The 26,090-nt window shown below is 45.0% G+C and overlaps 3 protein-coding genes across 5 annotated transcripts in view; 2 read left to right on the forward strand and 1 right to left on the reverse strand.

Annotated features, from left to right (window-relative positions):
• The first annotated feature begins 3,202 nt into the window (after window positions 1-3,202).
• Window positions 3,203-26,090, forward strand: part of TGM5 (transglutaminase 5) — a 35,226-nt gene continuing 12,338 nt past the window's right edge. The window contains exons 1-6 of one of the 2 annotated variants that reach the window (XM_074393766.1): window positions 3,203-3,567; window positions 13,276-13,455; window positions 13,555-13,800; window positions 17,163-17,281; window positions 20,811-20,939; window positions 21,505-21,682. In XM_074393766.1, coding sequence (XP_074249867.1) covers window positions 3,531-3,567; window positions 13,276-13,455; window positions 13,555-13,800; window positions 17,163-17,281; window positions 20,811-20,939; window positions 21,505-21,682 — 889 coding nt within the window. In that variant the 5' untranslated portion in view covers window positions 3,203-3,530. Of the gene's footprint in view, window positions 3,568-7,146; window positions 7,470-13,275; window positions 13,456-13,554; window positions 13,801-17,162; window positions 17,282-20,810; window positions 20,940-21,504; window positions 21,683-26,090 lie in introns of those variants that run through there. The other variant, XM_003928943.3, reaches the window with a different exon arrangement.
• On the forward strand, window positions 5,608-6,397 carry LOC101029354 (ATP synthase peripheral stalk subunit d, mitochondrial-like). Of its 2 annotated transcripts, none has more exons than XM_010339573.1 (2): window positions 5,608-5,908; window positions 6,219-6,397. In XM_010339573.1, exons 1-2 carry the CDS (start codon window positions 5,608-5,610, stop codon window positions 6,395-6,397), a joined length of 480 nt encoding a protein of 159 aa, XP_010337875.1. The 2 variants fall into 2 exon arrangements, with proteins under 2 accessions (XP_010337875.1, XP_010337876.1); XM_010339574.1 differs by having other exon boundaries at window positions 5,608-5,826; window positions 6,221-6,397.
• LOC101030427 (large ribosomal subunit protein eL24) lies at window positions 18,570-19,094 on the reverse strand. The gene has a single exon (XM_010339572.3). The coding sequence runs from the start codon at window positions 19,080-19,082 to the stop codon at window positions 18,609-18,611; it is 474 nt and encodes a 157-aa protein (XP_010337874.1). The 5' UTR covers window positions 19,083-19,094; the 3' UTR covers window positions 18,570-18,608.

The following is a 26,090-nucleotide window of genomic DNA, read 5'->3' on the forward strand; positions in this document are numbered from 1 at the left end:
GCCACTTGCTCCTTCACCCTCATTTTGCATTCTTCTCCATCGTCCCAACTCTCTGCATCTCTTCCTGTGTGTGTGTGTGTGTGTGTGTGTGTGTGTGTGTGTGTGTGTGTATTTTGAGACCGAGTTTCCCTCCTGTCACCCAGGCTGGAGTGCAATGGCGAAATCTCAGCTCACTGCAACCTCCACCTCCTGGGTTCAAGCAATTCTCCTGCCTCAGCCTCCTGAGTAGCTGGGATTACAGGCGCACACCATCATGCCTGGCTAATTTTTTTGTATTTTTAGTAGAGACAGGGGTTTCACCATGTTGGCGAGGCTGGTCTTGAACTCCTGACCTCAGGTGATCCGCCCACCTCAGCCTCCCAAAGTGCTGGGATTACAGGCTTGAGCCACTGTGCCCAGCCTATTTTGTGTCTTTTGTTTTTGTTATTTTAAGGACAGAGGGAGCCACTTTTTGGTATTTCTTTCTCCACTGGTTCCAAAATTATTCCTGCTAAATTTTAGATAATTTGGAAAGCGGAAAAAAGCAAAACAAATCAAAAATCTAATGAAAAATCACAAGTAGCTTCTCCATCCCAGAGAAAAGCTTTGCTAACATTTCTCAAGAAATCATTTTGGCTTTCAGCTTTGGGACTCTAGTGGCTGGGCGCACCATTCAAATTCTTTTTTTCCTCTTTTATTATGTTGCTGAAAAGTCAGCATTACAAATGGATACCTCTCCATCATAGATAATTTAGAAAATTCAGAAACACAGGAAAGGAGAACATCTTCCTGTTGTCTGCAGGCACGGGCGCCTGGCCTTTGCTCAGTCCTCACCTGCCCGAAGCTCTGCGGTTTCATTTGACTCCTCTCCGTCTTCCCTTCCCTTCCCCTCCTCCTCTCCCTCTTTCTCTCCCTCTTCTTCCTCCTCTTCTCCCTTTTCCTCCCTCTTTCTCCTCTCCCTCCCCCTTTTCTCCCTTCTTCTCCTCCCTGCATTTTTTATTTATTTGTTTGCTCTGAGTCCTACTTCTCCTTTCTATTTTCTCTCTTGGGTGGCCCCCAGCCCTGTCTGCACACAGCTGCTTGGGTTGGGAAGGGTAGGAGGCCTGCACATCCTCACTGCACCCCATATGTCAGCTGCACCCATCCCTGTGAGGTTTCATGGGGCATTTCTGTGGTGCCCTGTCATGCTGTGTTCCAGGTGGCTCCCTGCCATCAGGAGAGGGCCACCTGAGCTGCCATTGCAGCAATGTGAAACCTCGCCTGTCTGCCAAGTGCTGGGTCCTCATGTTTAGTCATGGCCTTTCCTGTCCTGGTGTGTCACTGGAGAGGAACAGTGGGCAGGCTCCCACTGGCCTTGGAAAGGCCTCCCAGGGGGATGTCAATGTTGGTCATTTCTGCTCTTCCAACCCAACTTTCAAATTATTTTTCCTGTCCCCAAGTAAAAATTGGCTTTAAAAATTATTATATTATACTTTGGGCTGGGCACAGTGGCTCACACCTATATTCCCAGCACTTTGGAAGGCCGAGGCAGTCTGATCACCTGAGGTCAGAAGTTTGAGACCAGCCTGGCCAACATAGTGAAACCCCCGTCTCTACTAAAAAATACCAAAAAATTAACCAGGCATGATGCTCAGACCCCATCTGTAACATTAAAGAAAAATATTTCATGATGAAGATGTTGAAAGCAATCACAACAAAAGCAACCATTGACAAATGGGATCTAATTAAACTTAAAAGCTTCTGCACAGCAAAATAAATTATCAAAAGAATAAACAGCCAACCTACAGAATGGGAGAAAATATTTACAAACTATGCATCTAACAAAGGTCTAATATCCAATCTCTATAAGGAACTTAAACAAATTTACAGGAGAAAAACAAACAGCTCCATTAAAAAGTAGGCAAAGGACACGAACAGACAGTTTTCAAAAGAATATATACATGTGGTCAGCAAACATATGAATAAAAGCTCGATATCACTGATCATTAGAAAAATACAAATCAAAACCACAATGAGAAACCATCTTACATCAGTCAGAATGGCTATTACTAAAAAGTCAATAAACAACAGATGCTGGTGAGGCTGCAGAGAAAAGGGAACATATATGCACTCTTAGTGGAAGTGTAAATTAGTTCAACCATTATGGAAAGCAGTATGGTGATTCCTCAAAGAGCTCAAAACAGAACTACTACTTGATCCAGCAATCTTTTTACTGGGTATGTACCCAGAGGAATATAAATCATTCTATTATAAAGATACATGCATGGGAATATTCATTGCAGCACTATTCACAATAGCAAAGACATAGAATCAATCTAAATGTCCATAAATGACAGATTGGATTTTAAAAAATGTGGTACATATACACCATGGAATACTATGCAGCCATAAAAAAGAATAAAATCATGTCTTTTGCAGGAACATAGATGGAGCTGGAGGCCACTATCTTTAGCAAACTAACACAGGAACAAAGCCAAATATCTCACTTTCTCATTTAAAAGTGGGAGATAAATGATGAGAACTTAGGAACACAAAGAAAGAAACAACAGACACTGGAGTCTACTTGAGGCTGGAGGGTGGGAGAAGGGAGAGGAGCAGAAAAAAGAACTATTGGGTACTAGGCTTAGTATTTAGTGATGAAATAATCAGTATAACAAACCCCCATGCCAGGAGTTTACTTATGTAACAAATCTGCACGTGTACCCCCAAACCTGAAATGAAAGTAAAAAAAATAAATTTTTTTTAATCGAAGTACTTTGTAAATTGTGAAGGGCACTTGTGGAGGCCCTGTACCAGTTTTATCCCTTCTCCAGGGCGACTGTCTGTTTCAAGGGGTGGGAAAGGAAGGGGAAAGAGGAAGCCACTGATGTCTGCCAGCTGTGGCTTCGCTGTGTAATCACCTTCTCACCCTCCCTCAGACCCGGGCACCCAACTAGTCACGGGATCTGATTCTGCAGGCAAAGAAACTGTCATCTATCTGCTCAGGAGCACAGTGGAAATTTGTGGCAGGGTCAGAATCAGCACCCAAGTCTCTCTGGGTCTTAGAAAGGTCAGACCCCATCTGTAACATTAAAGAAAAAAAGGAAGTCCTGGAGTTTCCCCACCCCCACCTAGTTAGCGCTGGCGTGCCCTATGCGGACAGCGGGTGTGTCCTCACTTCTCTGTTCAGGTGTCCCTCCCCTGTGAGCACAGCCCTGCTTCTGTCCAGACAGAAAGGTGCTCATCAACTCTGCTTAGCCTCCCTGTCTCTCCCTGTCCCCTCCCCTGGGCCGAGGGACAATCTGCTCTATCAGAGCTGTCTCCCCCTCCCCAGCACCCTCACCCACATACCCTCTGACTAATGGCTCACAGGAATCGAATGAGGGGCTGAACCTACAAATCAACTCCCTAGGCTCAGAGCCCAGATCTTATTCAGCCCCAGGGTCCAGGCAGAAGAGCTGGCCGGGGTTTTCCTGACCATGTGAATGGACATTGTGCCCCTGTGGTGCTTCTACCTCTTCTCTCCTGTCCAGTGGCTACCTTCAACAAGCTTTCTCTAAGTGGTCCTGACCATGCCGGCTCCTTTGGGGGAGACCCAGGCCCTCCAAGGTGAGTGTGAATTCTCTGCCCTCTCCTCAAGGTTGGGGGTGGGTGGGCAGAGCTACCCAGAGTTCCAGCCACTCAGGCTGGCACAACTCAAGGGACTTTACTTAGAGTGACTGCCTGATTGCTCCAAAACTCTCTCAACTGTTCCCAGCTTGTTCAGGCTGCTCCAGGGCACCACAAAACAGGCTGTTGTCTCGCTGGTCATTGGGCACTTTCTTTTTCGGCCACCAGAGTTACCCTAGCTGTGCTTACCTTCCTATTGCCCCGTGCTCTCCTGCCTATGCCCCTTCCTCCTCCACAGTTAACCCATCTCAGCATGTGGCAGTGGGTTCAGGCATTCATCCATTTGTTTATGTAGGGACCATCTTTTAATCCATTCACTCCATCAGGCAAGAAATACAAACTGGAAAACCAACCATGTTTGAGACAGTGCAGTAAACACTTATGAAGCGCCCAGGCTCTGGAGTCTGACAGCTGCATTCAGAATCTGGCTCTACCAGTTCTTTGTGAATGATCTATTTAATGTCTTTAAGCCTGGATTTCCTCATCCATAATGTAGGAACAATAACACTAACTATAGGGATGTTGTAAGACCAAGTGGGGTCATGCACATAAATACCTCAAAATAGTGTCTGTTGTTAAAAGCTACCACTGGTTGTATTAGTTGTTCTACTACTATTCTATTCTGTCACTACTATTCTACTACTATTAGCCACTGTCATTATTAAGCACTAGAAACACTGTTAATAGTACACAGTCCATGCCCTCCAGGGAGGCTGGGGGAAAGACAGGCAAGTATTTATAATGTTGAGGCATGAGCTGGCTAAAAGGGAATGCAGAAGAAGGAGCTACTGATTAGAATACTGGTGTGGTAGATGAAGGGTGTCAGGAAGACTTCCTGGAGGGGTGATGCTTGAGCCTGGGTACTGGAGAAAGCAGACAAGTGAGAAGAGGACGTTTCAGAAAGAGAGAGGCTGATACATGCAAGAGAGAGGGAGGTGCGGGAGAGAGGGGGTTGGCCTGCCTGGCTTCCAGGTGGGGAGGGGAAGACCCTCAAAGGCTTTGAAGGTGATGCTGAGAAGTCTGGACTTTATCCATTGTGGGATCACTAGCAAGGAAGCAACCTGACGGAATTGGTACTTCAGAAAAATCACTGGTGACCCATTTGGAGAAAGAGTGAGTGGAAACTGGTTAGGAGTTGTCCAGGTAAGCTGGGGACTTCAATGAACGCAGAGCAAGGGGCACAGTTTCAGGACAGCCTCAGGAGTTGGGCTGGACTGATGGGCTAAAGTGAGGTCAGGAAGCTAGAGAAGTAAGAGGTGGCACGCAGGTGTCCTCTGAAGTGATGGATGGACAGTGTCCTCACTCACCAAGACCAGACGTGCAAGAGGAAGGGCAGGTATTTTGAGAGGAAGGAGAGAGGGGAGGAGTTCCATCAGGGCTCCACAGCTGTGAGGTGTCTGAGGTTCCCCCAGCAGAGCTGTCCAGCAGAAGGTGCCTGCAGTAGTACACAGCTCTGGGAATCCCCAGTGTCACATGGGATCCAGTGGAGTGAGAAGAGACGAGATGTGGATACATCTCTGGGAGGCACCAGTTCAAGGAGGTAGAGCCCGTGATGGGGACTGAGAGGAAGAGGATGGTGTGGATGGGGAGGTAGGCGGACCATTGAGAGAGAGAAGTCACCTAAGCCCAGGAGGAGTGATCAGTACTGGCAGGGCTGCTGGAGGCCTTGCAGGATAAGAGCAGGAAAGTCGCCCAGCGCCCAGCTCTCAGAGCTAGGAAGTGAGCATGGCTTCGAGACAGCTGTGGGACAGAAGGCAGCCTGCAGTGTTTGAGGGGTGGTGGGAGGCAAACCAGTGGGCAAAGAGCTTGGCCAAGAAGTGGAGTTGAGAGAAAGGGCAGGGGCTGCCGGGGAAGCTGGGGATGAGGCTTGAAGGTGGATGTGCTGCGTTAAAAGAGTGAACTGCATTTGTGCACATCTACCCTATAAGAGCTGAGTGGGGTGTGGACCATGGGCCGCCAGGGTCGGTGAAGGATCCCAAGATGGCTGGGCAAAAACTTCCTCTAAAAAACATTGACTGGGTAGCTTTTTCAGAGATCGTACTCCGAAACCAAAAGGCCATTGCTAATTCCCTGAAATCCTGGAATGAAACCCTTACCTCCAGGTTGGCTACTTTACCTGAGAATCTACCAGTTATTGACTGCGCTTACTACAAGGCCAACGTGGCCAAGGCAGGCTTGGTGGATGACCTTGAGAAGAAATTTAATGCCCTGAAGTTTCCTGCACCAGAGGATAAATATACAGCCCAGGTAGATGCTGAAGAAAAAGAAGATGTGAGGCCGGGCGCGGTAGCTCACGCCTATAATCCCAGCACTTTGGGAGGCCGAGGCGGGTGGATCACGAGGTCAAGAGATCGAGACCATCCTGGTCAACATGGTGAAACCCCGTCTCTACTAAAAAAAATACAAAAAAATTAGCTGGGCTTGGTGGTGTGTGCCTGTAGTCCCAGCTTCTCGGGAGGCTGAGGCAGGAGAATTGCCTGAACCCAGGAGGTGGAGGTTGCGGTGAGCCGAGATCGCGCCATTGCACTCCAGCCTGGGTAACAAGAGCGAAACTCCGCCTCAAAAAAAAAAAAAAAAAAAAAAAAAAGAAGATGTGAAAACTTGTGCTGCGTGGGTGTCTCTCTCAAAGGCCAGGATTGGACACTATAAGAAACAGCTGGAGAAGATGAGGAACTTAATTCCATTTGAGCAGGTGACCATTGAGAACTTGAACAAAGCTTTCCCAGAAACCAAATTAGACAAGAGAAACTATCCCTATTGGTCTCACTAACCAATCAAGAATCTATAAAATTGAGTCCAGAAGGGAGCTCTGGCCCTTATATTACACATCTGGACATTAAAAATAAAAATAATCACATAGTTACAAAAAAAAAAAAAGAGCAGAGTGGGGACAGAGAGAATTGAAAATACAGGAGGGAGGACAATGCTGGTGAATGAGGTTCCTGAGAGAGAAGGACAAGAAAGCAGGGGATGCAGGGAGAAGTGGCCACAACAGAGAAAGACAGGGTGGGCATTTTCTCCACAGGCAGAGCCCTTCCCCCTCCTTCCCTTTCTCTTCTTCCACCTGCATTTTTCTCTCCACAAGGGCACTGCAAGGGCTTGTGCTTTTCTTACTAGGATCAAGGTACTTCTTCACCGGCGTTCCCACTCTCTCACCTATTTCCAAACCTCCTCCACAAATCGTCCCAGTTTTTCTTCCTCTACTGCTTTTATTTGCGATTTGTCCTGCACCTGCCAGGTCTCACGCAAGACAATGCCAATGGCAAAGCTAAATATGGTGAAATCATACCAAAGGAGATCCAGACAGAGTTGGTTCTGTTTGCATTTAATGTTCAGGAAGTGACTCTTCGGATAAAAGAGAGGCCCTGGTTACCTAGCAGGGTTCTCAGCTCGCTGAAGTGCTTTAAGCTGTGAGCAGGGTCTTGATTGTGATGCTCTCTCCAGCAGCCCCCTGCATCCCCCCGGAGGCCTCTATCAGTTCACTTCTCCCTCCTGGCTTCTCCACCACAGCACAACACCTGCCACGGAATGCCCTATTGCTCAAGAGCTATCAAAGTCCCATATGGCACCAGGCTGTGACAGTTCACATCCTCCACACTTCCTCTCAAGCCAGCAATACTGCCAAGAAAAACCCGAGGGCAAGTGAGCAAACCAGTTGTGAACTGCTTGGTAATCAGGTAATCAGGTGGCAGTGCAGCAGCCCAACCCCGCCTTTGGTTCTCCTGGAGTCTCCCAATGGAAGAGGAAGTAGACACTCTGGCAGCAGTTTTCTGAAGCTCCAGACCGCCCAGCTGTTCTGTGGGGAGCATCCCAGGAACTGGAGGCAGCCACCATGGCCCAAGGTAGGGAAAGCCCCTGTGGCTGCTGGAGTTCAGGAACAAGGAGGACAGAGAGAGACGGTAGGAAGTCAAGGGGTGGAGGGTGGGTTATGAGAAATAAAGAAGTAAATACAGAACTGAGGCAGTAAAAGCAAGAACCCCAGAAACCTCCAAATTTATTGGTGGCCTGAGAACCAGGAGACAGCGTGGAGGCTGACAGGTAAACACAGCCACACAGCTGCATGCTAACATGCCTGCCTCCATAGCCAAGTGGGCCAGGGCAAGGCCAGGGATGAGGGGCTCAGGGTTTGTGTCCTTCTCTGCCACTAGCTGACCCTTTGACATTGGACAAGTCACTTCACCTCTGTTTTCCAACCCCTTGCATTGGATTGGACCAGGCAATCTTGAAATCATCTTTCCAGCTCTGAAGTTCTCTGGATCTTCATATCTTCTCTTCTTTCTCCATTTCAGAGGGTCTGTATCTCACCTTAGCTAATCTTCCCATCACCAACCTTCTCTCTGTATCATCCCCCTCTCTGGAGAGAGCTTCTATGAAGATTAAATTGCTAGTTGAAATCATTTAGAGGAATAAGCTTTCAATTTGCTCTATAAATCTATGTAAATGATTTACTACTCTTTGTGTTTAAATTTTTGTTTTAAAATTTTCATAACTTTTAAATGCACAAGAAAAGTATGAATACATAGCTGAAGTAAAGTCAATCAATAATTGAACATAATTATAGATTATGCTATAGTTTTCAGCCTGCCATCCCCAATGGCAGCCTCATCTCCAGAGTAAGCATTGTTACCCGTCTTTTGTCTACACATTTACATTCAAGCATATATTTACTCAATGTAATACATAGGATTAGCATGTGTGGGGTTTTTTTTTTTTTTAGTGTATCCATGGTATCATTATATTGTATGTATATTTCCACAACTTGATTTTTTTCACTCCACTGTATGTCTGGGAGCTCTGTCCATGCCAGTTAGCACCTATAGATCTACCTCAATATTTTCCACAGTATCAGTGAAAGTAATTTCTAATCCAGTCCCCTATTGATGGGCATTTAGGTTGTTTTCTATTTTCCAGTTACACAAGCAATATTGCAAGGAACATTCTTATCCATGTCTCTGTGTGCTCATGTGGGAATGTCTCTCTAGGATAACTACTAAGATTACTTACTTTAAAAGTTCTTTCTACAGTCTCCTGTTTATTTCCTGATCATTTCACCCCATTATCCTCTCACTTTAAGGAGAACAAATATGTGCAGTATTCATTGACTAATGAACCCCCTATATCAATAGATGGTGCCTGAGCTGAAGAGTCATCCCTGTCTTAGACAGAGATTAACATGGTCCAGGATGTCTCTAGAGTATGAAATTCTGCCCCAGCTCTTGCTGACAGGCAGAGGCTGCCATGCCTGCTGAGTAGCCTGCATCATGTGCCCAACCTGAACTGCAGCCAGTTAGTGCTGTCTAATCAATAGGTCTCCAAAAGGAGTGAGCTTCTTTTTCCACTATTAGGAAAAAGCCAAGTGCTTTCTCAGCCAGCAGTGGGTCTGGGTATTTTTCTGAACATGAGTGAAAGCCAACGGTGGGCAGCAGCTATTGGGTGATGGGAAGAGCACTGGACTGTGGTCAGGAATCTTGATTTAACCTTAGGCAAGACATTCAACTCACTGGAAACTTGGTTTTCTCATCTCCATGAACGGACGACATGGCATTTTGTCCCTCCCAGGATGTGATGAAGATTAAATGAGATGACTGTTCTAGAGTACCTGACACAGTGCCTGGCACATAGTAGACAGGCCCTCAAATAAGATGTTGCTTAAATTTGAAATCTGAAATAAGTACAGGGTGATTTTGCAAAAGAGAGAATTCTATTTAACCTAGCAAATCTTTCTGAGTACCTACAATATGCTGATCATTATGCTGAATTTCTTTTATAATAATATTAAACTAGTTTATGAAAAAGATGTGTGTTAAAGTAATCAAAAGCACTCAAAAAGATTTAAGATAAAGCTTAATACTTGTTATGGTATTTTGTCACTGTTGATTTGCTTCCTATTTGTTTATAACAACTTTATTGAGACATTATTCATATACCATCAAGTCACCCGTACAAAGTCCACAATTCAGTGGTTTTTCATATACTCATAATGTTTTGCAGGCATTGCTACTATCTAGTTCCGGAACATTTCATTACCTCAAAAAAAAAATCCCGTACGCATTGGCAGTCACATCCCATTCCACCTTTCTTTAGCCCCTAGCAAACCCTAATCTATTTTCTGTCTCTATGAATTTACCTATTCTGGACACTTTGTATAAATATAATCATATAACATGTGTTCTTTTATGTCTGACTTCTTTCACTTAGCATAATGTTTTCAAGGTTCATCCGTATTCAGTATGTTCAGCATTCTTTTTTTTTAACAGTCAGATGATATTAATTTGTATGATATATTATTTTGTTTATCTGTTCTTCAGTTGATGGACAATTGTGTTGTTTCTACTTTTTGGCTATTATGAATACTACTGCTATCATTATTCAGGTATTGTGTGAAGATGTTTTCATTTATCTTGGCTACATATACCTGGGGATATTGTTAGGTCACATGGTAACTCTCTGCTGAACATCTTGTGGAGCTACCAGACTGTTTTCCAAAGTGCTGCACCATTTTATAGTCCCATCAGCAATATATGAAGATCCCAATTTCTCTGCATCCCCACTAACACTTGTTATTATAGTCATCCTGTAGAGGCGAGATGGTATCTCATCTGTATTTCCCTAATGTCTAACGATGTTGAGCATCTTTTCGTGTATTTATTAGCCTTTTGCATATCGCCTTTGGAGAAATGTGTATTCAAGTCAGTTGCCCATTTTAAATTTGAGTTGTCTTTTTTATTGTAGAGTTCCATTAATTTTTAAAAAGTATTCTGGATATGAGTCCCTTACCAGATACATGATTTACAAATATTTCCTAACATTCTGTGGGTTTTCTTTTCACTATCTTGATGATGTTCTTGAAGCCAAAAAGTTATTGATTTTGATGAGGTCCAATTCATTTGGTTTTTCTCTCACTGCTTGTACCTCTGTTTTCATATCTAAGAAACCATTGCCTAGTCTAAGATCATGAAGACTTACCGCTATGTTTTCTTCTAGGAGTTTCATAGCTTTAGCTTTTATGTTTAGGTCTTTGATCCATTTTGAGTTAATTTTTAATAAATGGTGTGAGTTATGCATCCAACTTCATTCTTTTGCATGTGGAAATCCAGTTGTCCCAGCATCACTTTTTGAAAAGAGCATTCTCTCCCCCATTGAATTGTCTTGGCACCCTTGTCAAAGATCAAGTGATTATAAATGTGAGTTTATCGCTAGACTCTCAGTTCTATTCCACTGATCTATATGTCTATCCTTATACCACTACCACATTGCCTTGATCAAGAAGTGCCACTCCTCTAATTTTGTTTTTACCTTTCAATATTGTTTGGCTAGTATGGATCCCTTGTATTTCCATATGAATTTTAGGATCCACTTGTCAATTTCTACAAAATGGCTGTTGGGATTTTGTTGAATCTGTAGAAAAACTTGTTATCTTAATTATATTGCCTTCCAATCCATGAACATAGAATGTCTTTTCATTTATTTAGATCTTCTTTAATTTCTTTCATTGATGCTTTTTGGTATAGGTTTTGCACTTCTTTTATTAAATTTACTAAATTTTCTTAATTTTATTTTCAGATTACTCTTTGGAAATGTATAAAAATACAACTGGTTTTTGTATATTGATATTGTGTCCTGCAACCTTGCTCAATTCATTTATTAATTCTATTTTTTGGTGGGTTCCTTAGGATTTTCTATATACAAGATTATGTTGCATCTAAATAGAAACAATTTTACTTCTTTCCAATCTGTATGTCTTTGAATTATTTTTTCTTTCTTTCTCTCTTTGTCTGTCTTTCTCTTTCCCTCTGTCTCTCTTTCTCTCTTTGTCTCTTTCTCTCTCTCTCCCCATTTCTTCTTTCTTTCTTTCTTTTCTCCTTTCTTCTTTTTGCCTAATAGCCCTAGCTAGAACCTCTAGTAGAACGTTAAACAGATCTGACAATAGCAGACATTCTTGTCTTGTTCCTTATCATAGCAAGAAAGCATCCAGTCTTTTACTATTAAGTATGGTATTGGCTGTGGATTTTTCATAGAAATGCTCTATCAGGTTGAGAAAGTCCCCTTCTATTCTTAGTTTGTTAAGTATTTTTATCATGAAAGAATGTTGGATTCTGTTGAATGTGTTGGTTCACTTTTAAAAAATCTAAATACAACCAAGACAAAGCAGCTAGGTCTCTGTACTTTTTGGCTTACATCTAGAAATGAAAGACAGACAAATAAAAAAGTAAGAAAAACATCTGAACACCTTATCCTAATCCTTACACTAGTAAGTTTGCTGATATAAATGAACAAATGAGCATAGCATGTAAATTAACTTGTCAATTAAGCAGTTAAAATTCTCCATGAACAATTCAGTTAAGTGTATAGATCAGTCAGCAGGTGATTGAAAGAAGGGTGGGCCAGTTGCGGCAGGCTTCATGGAGCAGATGGGTATTGGAGGACAGGTGGAATCTGGCTAGAGTGAGGGGCCATTCTGAGTTGGGGCTTTAACAGCAAATACAAACATAGGCATTTGCTTGGGGATAGATTGGCTAGAGGAGAGGGGCAATGCTGAGAAGTGAGAATGCAAGAATAAGCTAAGGCCAAGTATAAAGAACTGTGTCAAGTTAAGGAATGTGCCTTTTATATGGTAGACTGTAGGAGATCTCAGAACTTGTAAAGCAAAAGAATGGCATGATTAAATTGTTTTGAGGAAAGGTAATCTGACAATGCATTAAGGGATGGGAGATGGGGAGAGAGACAGGAGACAGGAGACCTCAAATATAATGCCTCGTGGAGGCTATTATTGTCTCTAGGTATGAGGAGAAAACACTGGAATTATGTGAATGTGAAAAAGGATAGATAGACACCAACCATGTTTTAATGGAAGGCATGAAGAGAGTTAGTGACATGTGAATTGGCATGGGCTGAGAAGGAGATGCGTGAGCCAATTGTGATTTAAAGGCTGTGAGCCCACCAGGTGACTGGGACCATGGCAGAACCATGGTCAAAGATGGAGAAGTCAAAAATAGGCCCCTTGTGGCAGAGGCACACTTGGAGACTAGTGAGGTCAGTCTGTGTTTTAGCAGAGGCTCCAAAAGGCTGGGAATGCAAATTTCTTTAACTGTCATCAGCATCCAAGCTCCTAGGGCATTGGGCACATGGCCTATGGTGATCAAAGAGAGAGCAGATGGCTAAAAGAAGAGCAGCTAGCCCAGGGAAAGTTAACCCCAGGGCAGCTAAACCAGAGAGTTGCTCCCCAGACCTGGTGGCTAGTACAGGGGCAAGTGAGACTCTTAACTTGAGTCCAGGAAAGTGGATGCTGGTGTTAATCTGAAGTCATGCTAGGCTGAAGGGAGCAATGAAACTTGCCAGGTCTACAGAAGGACTTGGACAGAGGCAGAAAACCATGCCCCTCCAAGAGGATGTAAGGGAGAAGAAGATAGAGGGTCAGAGAGATAGGAAAGGAAGGAAGAAAGAGGATCGTGCATGCATAGAGCCTATGGAGCCTCATGAAATCCTCATCCTAACTCTGGCAGACTGATCTTATGGACTCTATTTTACTGATGTGGAAACTGAGGCTCAGGCTAAGTGAATTTCTCAAGATTGCAGAACTAGTAAGTGGTAGATAGGACTGGCTCCACAACCTCACTCTTTTGTCTACCCCTGGTTGCCTTGTTGAAGGACTAGAAGTGGCCCTCACAGACCTCCAGAGCTCCAGAAATAATGTGCAGCACCACACGGAGGAGATCACTGTTGACCATCTCCTTGTTCGCCGGGGCCAGGCCTTCAACCTCACCTTGTACTTCAGGAACCGGGGCTTCCAGCCAGGCCGGGACAACATCATCTTTGTGGTTGAGACTGGTAAGAACCCCAGCTGGCTCACAGGGGCTGTGTGTGTGGGAGGGGATTTTCCGGGTTGTGGAGGTTGCCATAGAGGGCCTCAGCTCTCCTTTCCTCCAGGACCACTGCCAGACCTGGCTTTAGGGACTCGGGCTATATTCAGCCTGGCAAGCCATGGCAGCCCCAGCCCCTGGATCGCCTGGCTGGAGACCAATGGGGACACCTCCACAGAGGTGAGCTTGTGTGCTCCTCCCACGGCGGCCGTGGGTCGGTACCTCTTGAAAATACACGTCGACTCCTTCCAGGGGTCTGTGACAGCCTACCAGCTCGGGGAGTTCATCCTGCTCTTCAATCCCTGGTGCCCAGGTAAGGCCGGGTGCCCATGTGGTGCCCTCATCTCTCTTCTGTCAGTGCTACCAGAGAGACAGGCTCAAGAGTTTCTAGACCCCGCTCCCAAACCACCCAGAGCCTCCCCAATTCTCTGCACTCAGCATCCACCCCAACTACCAACAATTAGGGCAGGGGCCGGGCGCGGTGGCTCAAGCCTGTAATCCCAGCACTTTGGGAGGCCGAGGCGGGTGGATCACGAGGTCGAGAGATCGAGACCATCCTGGTCAACATGGTGAAACCCCGTCTCTACTCAAAATACAAAAAATTAGCTGGGCATGGTGGCACCTGCCTGTAATCCCAGCTACTCAGGAGGCTGAGGCAGGAGAATTGCCTGAACCCAGGAGGCAGAGGTTGCGGTGAGCCGAGATCGTGCCATTGCACTCCAGCCTGGGTAACAAGAGCGAAACTCCATCTCAAAAAAAAAAAAAAAATTAGGGCAGGAAACCTTGCTATTCATTTGCTTATTTAGAATTTTCAAATTATATACCGAATCATCTTTGCTTAACCAGAAAAATTGTTACAATTAAGTTTGATTGTGAATAACCTTTACCTTCATCACATATTGCCAAGTTAAGTAGAATTTTTTCATTATAAAAGTAATGAATGCATTACATTATTTATGGAATGAAGCAAAGGGTTCAAGAAAATAAAAGAAAAAGTATAAAGTAAAAAGTAAAGCCTCCCAATCTCTAAGTTCCATTCAACAGCAGTTCTATTTTCCAGATTCCATTCACCTTTAACATTTTATTGTTTTACAGTTTTATAAAAGTGTTCTATGCTTTTATAAAAGTAGTTTTATAAAAGTGTTAAATGCTTAATCAAATATATATGGCTCTTTGTGTATGTGTGTGCGCGTGTGTGATTCTACAATACATACCACAAGTGAGATTATATAGTACATATCATTCTTCAGCTTTTTTCTTTATTTGACAATTCAACTGTAGGCACATTTTCGTATCGGAGCATTCTTCTTTTTTTTTTTTTTTCTTTTTTTGAGACAGAGTCTCCCTCTGTTGCCAGGCACCAGGCTGGAGTGCAGTGGCACCATCTCGGCTCACTGCAACATCCGCCTCCCAGGTTCAAGCAATTCTCCTGCCTCAGCCTCCTGAGTAGCTGAGACTACAGGTGCATGCTTCCATGCCCACCTAATTTTTGTATTTTTTAGTAAAGACAGGGTTTCACCATGTTGGCCAGGATGGTCTCAATCTCTTGACCTCATGATCCTCCCACCTCCGCCTCTCAAAGTGCTGGGATTATAGGCGTGAGCCACCGGGCCTGGCCCAGATCATTCTTCTTAACCTACAATAATTTGACTGTTTGGATCCACCAAATATTTTTAACTAGTTCTCTATGGGCATTCTGGCTGTTTCCAGTTTTTTTTTTCCTTCTATAAACAAAGCCACAGTAAATATCTCACACTACCTGTCCCACAAGCCCTGATCTCTAAATCTAGTTGGGGACAGGGCTAGATGCATAGGCAGACACAAGGACACAATTTGGGCAGAAAGGGTCAGGATTAGAGTGAGTCTGTTGCGCCTTTGAACAGAGGCCAGACTCCCAAAGTCTGGCTTCTGACTTGGGGGTCAATCCCATTCCCGTCTTCCCTCTCTTTCTACCTTCTCCCCCAACCTTATCCCAAGGGGACCTCTTGGGTCACGTCAGGACCCAGAGCCCTGGTTGGGTTCTACTGCCCCTAACCACTTCCCACTTCCCTGTCCCCAAATGGCTCAGAACCCTCATCCATCAGCCATCAGGTGAAGAGACCCTGTCATGGGATCAAGGAGAGCCAGTCGACTATTTTCCATCTGCCTCTGTCTCATCTTTCTCTCTCTCTGGGGGCCTTCTGAGCAGTGGGTAGAAAAGTATTCATAGTGGAGCCTTCTCTCTTGAGCTTGTGCCACACCCAGCCCCTGGGGAGACCCAACTCTGGTCCTAGGTGTTGGTGGGGGCTAAAGTATCCTGTGGTGCTGCAGGATGGGAGGGTACTAGCTGGGAAGCCTCACTATGTAGCTCAGGCCACTGCTGGCCCTGGTTGAGAGGAGGGTGCTTGTGGTCTCAACCATGAACCTGCAGCTTCTCACCACACTGTCACAAACCCCCAATAAAATACATTTCAGCAATGAGTTCTCTTGCACTAGCCTCCTGCAGGCTGTGTCCAAGGCTGCCTCTGAGGAACGCACCTTCCCTTCAGGGTCAGGCAGAGCTTCCAGACAGTTCCAGGACCCTGCAAAGAGGGCGTCTGTTCCCATGGCCTTTTGTTTGTTTGTTCTTAACTTTTGAAAGATAATTTTTAACTTTTATTTTAGGTTCAGGGGTACATGAACAGGTTTGTTGCATAGGTAAATTGCATGTCACAGAGGTTTGGTTTGATGCAGATTATTTTGTTACCCAGGTAATAAGTGTATTACCCAACAGGTACTTTTCAATCCTTACCTTCCTCTCACCCTCCACCTTCAACAAGCTCCATTACTTTCAATGGCAAAAACCACAATTACTTTTGCACCAGCCTAATGTTAAGATATTTTTGAATTGACTTCAAAACCCTCTGTTCATATGGGCAGAAGGTGTATATATATATATATATAAATATATATATATATAAATATATATATATATAAATTATACACATATAAACCAAATATATAATGTATATATAAATTCATGCTGTAAACATTGTTCATAATCAGTTTAGATTTCATATGTCATATACAGATTTCCATGTCCATGTACACAATTTTGCCATCTTACATCACCACAGCATGGGATTTTGTGGTGGAGACATACTGAAGTTATTTAACTACTCCCCAAGAACAGGGCATATAGTTTATTTCCAGCTTTTCTATATAATAAACAGCACTCAGAAGAACAGCTTAGTGTCTAAGTCTTTGTACGTATATGAAATGGAATAATGAGGTCAGTGCCAACCCTTAAGGTCTCATTTGCTCTTTTCCAACCAAGATTAATATAACAGAAAGGTACAGAATATGGAATCAGTGTGCTGTGTTCTATTTCCAGCTTTGTACTGATGTGTGATTTGGGCAATTTACTTAATCACTCTGAACCTCTTTCCTCAACCTTAAAATGGGGGTAAGATGTAAACGTGCTTTGTAAACCAAGAAATTCCACCAAAGGTAAATTTTTATTGTTCACTTCATGTTCATTTTGAGCCTGTTGCTGGTGTTGGGAGTGTGGACTAGACCCACCAACTTGTGCCCCTCTTGGTGTCGCTAGGGGTCCTTGCTCCAGAGCTCAGTTTCCTCTGGGACTATGGGGATGAGAATGGGACAGGAAGGGAAAGGTGACTTTTCTGCTTCATACCCTCCCACTCTGGTTCCTAGAGGATGCTGTTTACTTGGACAGTGAGCCCCAGAGGCAGGAGTATGTCATGAATGATTATGGCTTCATCTACCAAGGCAACAAGAACTGGATCCGCCCATGTCCCTGGAACTATGGACAGGTGAATCTCAGCCCTTCTCATGGCCAGTCCTGGCCCTGAGCTTGTGGAGGGAGGGAGCAGGAAGCACATGAGTTTCACCTAGAACTGCTGACCAACACTAACTAAATGGCATGAGGAAGATGTGTGTTGTGAGCCCAGGTTGCTTAAGAAGCAGCCATAGGGAATGGGATGGTCTGTCCTTTGCTGATTGTGTCCGATTTGGACAGCAAGAGCTAAGGGAAGGGTAGTTACAGGCACCTCTACCAGGAATTCCACTGAGCATGAGAGTGAGGACGGAGGACATGGAAGCCACCACAGCAGTGATGATGCCTGGCATTTTGGTTTATTAAACTGCTTTTCCCCTGGGGTCCCATTTTCTACTGTCTCACATCATCCTCACAACCCCTCATGACTGACCCTACCATCAATTCTGTCATATAAAGGATAACTTGTCCCCTGAACATCTCAGCCAGAAGCAGGGCTGACGAACAGTAATACATCTCCCTCCCCATGGCTATTGTCTCTTTGTGCGTATTGTTGATGATGCATCTCTTTTAATGATGAAAGTTAATACATTATTGTTTAAAAAGCTTTGCAAAGAAACATTACAAAAATGGATACATGAAGGTCATTCCAAGCACCATCACCAGCGTAGTGTATGTTCCTCTACATTAATTTTCTACACACATTCTAAAACGCTACTTTATATGTAAAAATAACGTCATATTAATTGCAATGCTCTGCACCTCCTGCCTTTCTAAAAGCCTGCCTCTCATTTCAAATTCAGCCTGCAGCAGAGGCTTCAGGAAGTCCAGTGCCAGGCAAGGAATAGGGCTCTTGAGGCTGAGCCCCAGTGCCAAGAGCACTGTGGGAGGGAGAGGATCAGCCCTCAGCTGTCAACTGGGAAACTCTGGGGGTCCCCATGGAGCCTTGTCTCAGCTTTATATGGGTTCCTCTCCTGGACCTGCCCAAATAGTACTCCAACACATGTACCCTTCCAGCCCCAGCCTGGGCATAGGGATGGCTATAGCCAAGATGAGATATAGCAGCCTCAACTGGCCCCAACTCACATCCCCAATCCTCACTTAGCATGGGCAGATTGGGCATCCGAGAGACCTGGATGGGAGTTGGCTGCCATCTGTGAGAAACAGAAGTGAGGGATTGCTGCTTTCTCAGCCCTGGGTCCCTCTGTCTCTTTTGTTGTTGTTGTTGTTGTTGTTGTTGTTGTTGTTGTTGTTGTTGTCGTTGCTGTTGTCTGGTTTTTTTTTTTTTTTTTTTTTTTTTTTTTTTTTTTTTTTTTTTTTTAGAGTTATAATCCAATCTTTATTTAAAAATCTAATATGCGAGCTTAGCGTTTTCCACCAACTCGGGGAGCTGAAACTTTCACAGGCTTCACAATCTTTTGCTTAGGTGCTGCCTTTGTAGGTGCCTTAGCAGCAGCCATTGCAGTCTTTTTAGATGCTTGCTTAGCCTTTTTTGCTTCCTTGGCAGCCCTGATAGCTTGTTCTCGTTGAGCCTTTCTAACTTCAGGTTTCTGATTCCTCTTGGCCATTATATCAGCAAGAGATGCACCAGTAATGGCCCTCTGGAATTTGACTGCTCGGCGCGTTCTTTTCTTTTGAATTTCTTCCGACTGTCCCTTTTTGTGCTTTCTTCTGTAGAGGACAGTCCAGTTTATCTGCCGAGGATTCCTCTTGGAAAGGAACGCCGACTCGCATTTTGCATTAAGAAACTGGAAAACCTTCCCGTCGGTCCTGGCGTAACGCCTCCCGTGTCCAGGGTAGACCTTGTACCCGCTGAAACTGCACAGCTCGACCTTCATGGCGGCGGCCGCACGGGTGGTTTTTTATTTTTGAGACATGGTCTCACTCTGTCACCCAGGCTGGAAGACAGTGGTGAGATCATGTCTTGCTCCAGCCTTGACCTCCTGGACTCAAGTGATCCTCCCAAGTAGCTGGGACTACAGGCATGCACCACCATGCCTGGCTAATTTTTTAATTTTTTGCAGAGATGAGGTCTCGCTGTATCGCCCAAACTGGTCTTAAATTTCTGGGCTCAAGTGATCCTCCTGCCTCAGCCTCCCAAAGTGTTGGGAATACAGGTGTGTGCCATCGTGCCTGGCCCATTTCTGTCTTTCTTCTTCATTAAATGTATGTTGATTGCCTCCTCAGTGCCAGGCAGGGTGCTAAGTTCCAGAGACATGAAAATGAATACAACATAGTTCCCTTACCTTACAGTGTAGTGGGGACTCAGACACATTTACAGGTCAATTATCATGCAGTGGGATATGTAAAGATTGAAAGTCAGGGGCAGGGTGTTCTGAGAGCCAAGGGGAAGAGCCCTTGACTGGGCATAGGGGTATGTTAGAAACTTCCTGGGAGAGGAGCTGTTTGAACTGAGTTAATTAACTAAGTGAAGGATGGTAGGAAAAACATCCCAGGCAGAGGGAAGTCATGAGCAAAGACACGATGGTGGGAAACAGTTAAACCCAATGCAGGAATTTGGTGTTGCTGGAGCAAAAATGGTGGGGATGGGGTTTGCAGGGGATTATTGAGACCTGAGGCTGGAGAGGTAGGTTGGAGCCAGATGTAGGAGGAACTTATGTGCCTTTTGAAGGAGGTTGGAGCTTTGATTCTCTAGGCTCTAGGGGGCCTTTGAAAATTTTAAAATAGAAAAGTGAGCAGATCAGACTACCCCCTGGGGAAGATTGATCAGAGAAGCCTCCTAAATCTTTGTGTTGCCCAGTGTTACATAGGAATAAATCCACTAATGTACACTTGTTCTACAAAGACGTACAGAATTCCTGCAATGTGCTGGGCACCGTGCCAGACCTAAGGTCCAGAGTTGTGAAGAGAGCTGGACTGAAACAGTGCTGACACTCAGGCAGGAAAAGACAGACTTGACAACATCATGTAACTGAGTCTCATGAGGAGAGGGGACATACTCAAGGCTGTGGAGCTAAAGCAGGCTCAGACCTGGGGAAGGCCTCAGAGGGAGTGGATTTCATATCAGGTCTCTAGGACCAGGAGGAGCCAGCCTGGCTTGGGTGGGAAATTTCCATAACTCATATGCAGTTAGTCAGCCTAGAGCCCCAGTGAATCACGGGTGCCATGGCAGGTTGGCACGATCACTTCAGCAGTAGCTGCCAATGCTAAGCTGGATCAGCAGGTGAATGTGGAAGCAGAGGCAATGTGGTTGTAGCAAGAACATCCTGTGGGCTTCCAGGAGTGTGGGGATTGAGAGGAGAGGAGGGAGACTTTTCAGTTAGACTCACTGGGGAAAAAACCCAGAACAACCCAGCAGGAGCAATAGTCATCTTGGAGTGAAGGGGAGGGATTTGGTGTGCAGGGCATAAACACCAGGTGAATTGTGACCCTAGAGCTTTGAAACCCCACACCTGAATGGGAGGAAATTCATGGCTGTTCTGTTTGACACAGTTACCTTCCAAGTGGGTTAATATTCCACTGGGGAGTGGGGGGTGGTCATTACTTTTTACATCCTCCCACGTGACAAGCGTGATTGCCTTCTCTCTCGGCCTCTCCCCCTGAAGTTTGAAGAGAAAATCATAGACATCTGCCTGCAGCTGCTAGACAAGAGCCTGCACTTCCAGACTGACCCAGCCACAGACTGTGCCCTGCGGGGAAGCCCTGTCTACGTCAGCAGAGTGGTGTGTGCCATGGTGAGGTCCCTGATATGTCCGGGGAGGGAGGAGGCTGTGCAGGGGGAGCCCTGCCCACTCACATTTGCCCCCTGCAACTGGTGAGAGGGACCCTCTGGCAAAGCCATCTTGGATGAGACTGACGCCAGAATGTGGGTAACAAGTTTTCTCAGCCGAATTCTGAAATAGCTGGGTGTGGGCCATCACCTCTATTAATTCCAAATTGCATGTTTTGAGAAAGGGTGAGTGTTGCTGTGGTTTGAGAAACGGTCTTGCTGTCTCTAAATTTCCTCTGTTCTGAAGTGTTTTTTAAAGTTTTCAGAGCCAGGCTTCAGTTTTGCAGGGGATGGGAGGATATGGGTAAGGGGTAGATAGGAACAGAATAATAAAGGAATTCACAGTGGAGCAGAAGTCAGAAGAGTCAACCTCCATCCTAATCCCACCCCAGAAGGTCTGGAAGTCCCCACTAAAATGCAGTCAAAAGTTTCTCCTGCTTCTCAGGCCCATGGGTCTTCCGAGGCAGCCCACATGTGACATGTTGAGGAAATGGATGTTTCTAACACTTCGCTATATGGCTTCTCTTCAGATCAACAGCAACGATGACAATGGGGTGCTCAATGGAAACTGGAGTGAGAATTACACAGATGGCGCCAACCCTGCGGAGTGGACTGGCAGCGTGGCCATCCTGAAACAGTGGCATGCCACAGGGTGCCAGCCTGTGCGCTACGGGCAGTGCTGGGTCTTTGCTGCCGTCATGTGCACAGGTAGGAGGTAGAAACGACCCCACGAAAAGGTCCTAAGTGTAGCTGCTCGTGTATGAGGCTTCTGAACCATTCTCATCCCCATCCCACAGTTCCCACCAAGGGACATTTGGAAGGAAGAACTTTCCCTCTCTAAAATGTCTCGGCCAGGCACCAGTAGCTCACGCCTGTAGTCCCAGCACTTTGGGAGGCCGAGGTGAGTGGATCATGAGGTCAAGAGTTCAAGATCAGCCTGGCCAAGTTGGTGAATCCCTATCTCTACTAAAATGGACACAGGGAAGGGAACATCAGGCACGTGGGTCTGTCAGGGGATGAGGGTCTAGGGGAGGGATAGCATTAGGAGAAACACCTAATATAGATGATGGGTTGATGAGTGCAACAAACCACCATGGCCTGTGTATACCTATGTAACAAACCTGCACATTCTGTACATGTACCCCAGAACCTAAAGTATAATTTAAAAAATACAAAAATTAGTGGGATGGGTGGCAGGTACCTGTAATCCTAGCTACTTGGGAGGCTGAGGCAGGAGAATTGCTTAAGCCTGGGGGGCAAAAGTTGCAATGAACCAAGATCATGCCACTGCACTCCAGCCTGGGCAACGGAGTAAGACTTCATCTCAATAAATAAATAAATAAATAAATGAATAAATAAATAAATAAAATGTCTCATCATGGACCTCAGACTGCACATGTCTGGGCTCATGTCAGACCATGGTTCTGAAGTGAGAGTCACATGTCCGAGGATGCCTGGCATCCTTGCTTCTTCTGAGCTTAGGCAACCTACCAGCATATTCCTAAGAGCCTGGCTGGGAACTGTCTAGGTTCAAGACAGAAATGAGATGAGAGGCTGAGTAATTAGGAAACTACAAACTGATTAGTGTCCTTTCTGAGCACAGAGAACAGGCCAATGAAGATGTGCACAGGGCTGTAATGTGGGCCATGGGGTCAGAGCAAGATGGCAACCCAAGGAAAATCACCTTGAATTTGGAGTTGTTCAGGGCCTGGTAGCCTGACTCTGGCCAGAGAGTTAGAGGAAGGGAAAAAACGTGAGGTCAGCATTTCAGATAGGAAATGGATACTACATTAGTAGAGGAAAAACTGAAAAATACACATGGGGAAAAGATGGTAAATGGAAGTTGGTTTGTGGGTGGCAAGAGGAGGAGATAGGGAGGAAATCTTGAGGGGAGTGATACTTGGAAATGAGTCACACACTGGAGGTAAAAGGAGGAGGCTTTCTGCCTCACCTAGAGCCAAGCGCATGCGCCGGGTCCCCACCCTTGCCCTGCCCCACACTCTGGCCAGCTCTTGGCCTCTTGGCCTGCACATGCTGATTTGGGTGGCAATCACAGAATTGTTTGTTAAGCTGGGGAGAGAGGCCACACAAGATTTTTGCTCACAGGACTCTAGTTGAAGCCAGGTATACCATATTTGCCCATAACTTCGTGTTTATTGGGGGCTCAGATCTTCTGGGCAGTATTTTGTGTGTGACAAAGTTTAGTGCATTTCATGTGCATATATGTGCTGGGCCCATCTCTGGGCTCTAGGAAGAATGCAACATCCCTGGAGGAAGCTCAGAGAGCCCCAGGAGTCTGTCCAAGGGCACGAGGAAGTGTTGCCACTGAGAGAGTGACTTTGCCCAGTTAATGAGAATGATCAGTAAGTCCCAAGCTTACTACTCTTCAGCTACAGAGCCAGTTCTTGAGTTGGATGAGTTGAGTGCCCAGGTGTAGGAAAGAAGGAATTCCACAGCTTTGAAACTCCAAGTCATGAAGATTTGGGTGAAATGGGAGGTCTGAGTCCTTCCAGAAGCAGGCACAAGACTGACAGGTAGAGACTAGATCTTGGACAAGATAGAAAGGGAACCTTCCAGTATATGGAAAAGCCTAACATCTAATGGGCCAGGAACGTGTGTATAGAAGGAGTGAGCCAGGTTTGGGTGTGGTTGTCTGGAATTGGGTGATGAGAGAAGTGGAGCCAGTGAATGGAGATTATGCAATGACAGTAGACCAATTAACATGTTTATGAGAATCATGGCCCTTTAGTGACCTGGAAAACAAAGGGCTGGGCAAAGTAGGTCAAACATGGCCTGGTCCCCTGTAGTTCAATCAGCACCAACCTTCCCCAAAAGGGCTAACATGTTATATATTAATAAATACAGTAGTTTGAAAAACTCATTCCTTCATCCAACAATATGTATTGAGTCCTTATTCTCTACCAGGCACTAACTGGGTCCCAAGAACTCTTGGATATGAGATGAGTAATACCCAGCTTCTGTCTTCAACCAAAGTTAAAGATTTAGTCAAACTCCTTAAACTCAAACAGCTCCCAAAGCATGTTTTTTAAAAATATATACATTATTATTTCATAGCCACAATAACTAATGTTTATTGGGCACTTCCTTTGCGCCAGGCATAGTTCTAAAACCCTAACAGCATAGAGTAGTGGAGAAGCATATGGACTCTGGAGGCAGGCTGCGTGAGGTTGCACACCAGCACTACCATTAATTGTCTGAGTGACCTTGGGCAAATCATTTAATCTGTGCCTCATACATCCTCTGATGTATGAGGGGGAAAGTAATGGTACCTACCTCATGGGATTATTGAAGGGATTGAGTGAGTTCACACTGGAGAGTGCTTAGAAAAGTGCCTGACCATAGTGAGTGTTCAGGAAGCATCAGCTAGGGTTATCTTATCTAATCCCCTGAATGACCTTATGAGGTGGGACCTATCATCTCCATTTTGCAGATAAGGAACTTGAGTGGCAGAGCCAGTCTCCTACCCAAGTCTGGCTGGCTCTGCAAGCCATGCTCTAACCATTAGGACATACTGCCTCATGAACATTGATAACAGCTGCCATTAATCTAGCACTAAGTCCGTTAGGAACACACTGGGCACTTACACTTTTACTAATCCTGACCACCACCTGCAAAGCTGATATCATTACAGCCATTTTACAGATGAAGAAGCAGGCTTAAAGAGACCAAGGGCCTCTGGTCTGACTTGGACGTGCATCTCCCCTCTACAGCCCTGCCTCCCAGTGTTGCCTTTCAACATGTTGACACATTAACTTCAACTTCCCATAGAAAAATCACAAAAGGAGGCTTTGTGTGCATCAAAGATGAGGTTGTAATTTTTGAGATGTGCTGTGTTCTTGGCATCCATTTAGTTGCCTGTTACTTGAGAATTTTAGAGAACCCCTTGGCCTACCCTTCCTGTGCTCAGGGCCACCCTAGAGTTGTAAGTCCTTGACCTCTTCTTGTTCTGGTCGTTCACTCTTTGACAAGGTTGGGACCCTCAGCTCTTGGCCGAGGTCTGGGAAATAGCCTGGAATGTCTTGCATGATAGCAAGAGAACAGAGGGTACAGTGATGTTCTGTTGCCTGAAAACTCCCCAAAAGCCAGATATGAAAAAGCCACTTAGTTCATAATTTCATACATATGAAAGGTCCAGAATATGCCAATTCATAGAGAGAGAAAGAGTGTGATTGCTTAGGGCTGGGAGGAGGAGATAATTGGGAGTGACTACTAATGTAATGGGGTTTCCTTTTGAGATGAAAATGTTTTGAAAGTAGACAGTGGAGATTGTTGTACAACCTGTGACTATATTACAAACCACTGAACTGTACACTTTACAAGGGTGAATTTTATGCTATGCGAATTGTGTCTCAAGAAAATTGTTTGCGAAAAAGCCAGGGATCCTGGGAATACGCCTGCTCTATTCTTGCTCATAACTGCCTGGGGTTGGAAGTTGGGTGGAGGACAGCAATGAGTTGGGCTGAGGGTTGGGAGGTACTAATGTGTGAATAGAGGGAGGTGTACGGCATCATCCCTCTTCTGTAAAATCAGGTCCTAGGTCCTAGGGGCTGTAAGGCGAAGGGGAAGTGGGAAACAGTGTGGGAGATGGGAGGCTGCCTGGTTGGGACTGGGACTGGACCCTCCTCTTCAACTAAAGCAACCCCACTTGCATGTCTTTTATATATCAAATCCTCACTTATGATTGGCTTGCATATAGCATCCTCTGCTTAATACCTTTTTGAAAACCCCTGAGCTAGATATTATCTAAGATTTTTCTAACTCAGTTATGTAGAGGTCTTTATAAAGTATCTCATCATCATTTCAATACAATAACTCTTGTTCTCATTGTTTTTACCCTTAAGTCTCAAAGAAGGAACCGCAGCCAAGGCCCTGATGCATTATTTTACCTCAGCCTTTTCTTGGATCCCAGTTCAAACTTTTTTTGTGCAATGCCCTGGACTAAACAGAAACCTGCCATTATTTTCAATTGATTTCCATTGACATACTATTGTATGGAATGTTCCCTCATCAGATTGTTGACAAATATATGAAGAGTAGATAGAAAGATGTCTGGCACATAGTCTTACCTAATTGTTAGCTATTATAATCAGTCTGG

Source organism: Saimiri boliviensis, chromosome 2 (genome assembly GCF_048565385.1).
Source record: "Saimiri boliviensis isolate mSaiBol1 chromosome 2, mSaiBol1.pri, whole genome shotgun sequence".
NCBI classification, from domain to species: Eukaryota; Metazoa; Chordata; class Mammalia; order Primates; family Cebidae; genus Saimiri; species Saimiri boliviensis.

Bases quoted from the DNA above. Each gene is read 5' to 3' on its own strand.
- LOC101029354 (XM_010339573.1), top strand. From the start codon at position 5,608: ATGGCTGGGCAAAAACTTCCTCTAAAAAACATTGACTGGGTAGCTTTT. The intron at 5,909-6,218 runs GCGCGGTAGCTC...AAAAAAAAGAAG, and splicing joins AAAAGAAGATGTGAGGCCGG to ATGTGAAAACTTGTGCTGCG.
- LOC101030427 (XM_010339572.3), bottom strand. From the start codon at position 19,082: ATGAAGGTCGAGCTGTGCAGTTTCAGCGGGTACAAGGTCTACCCTGGA.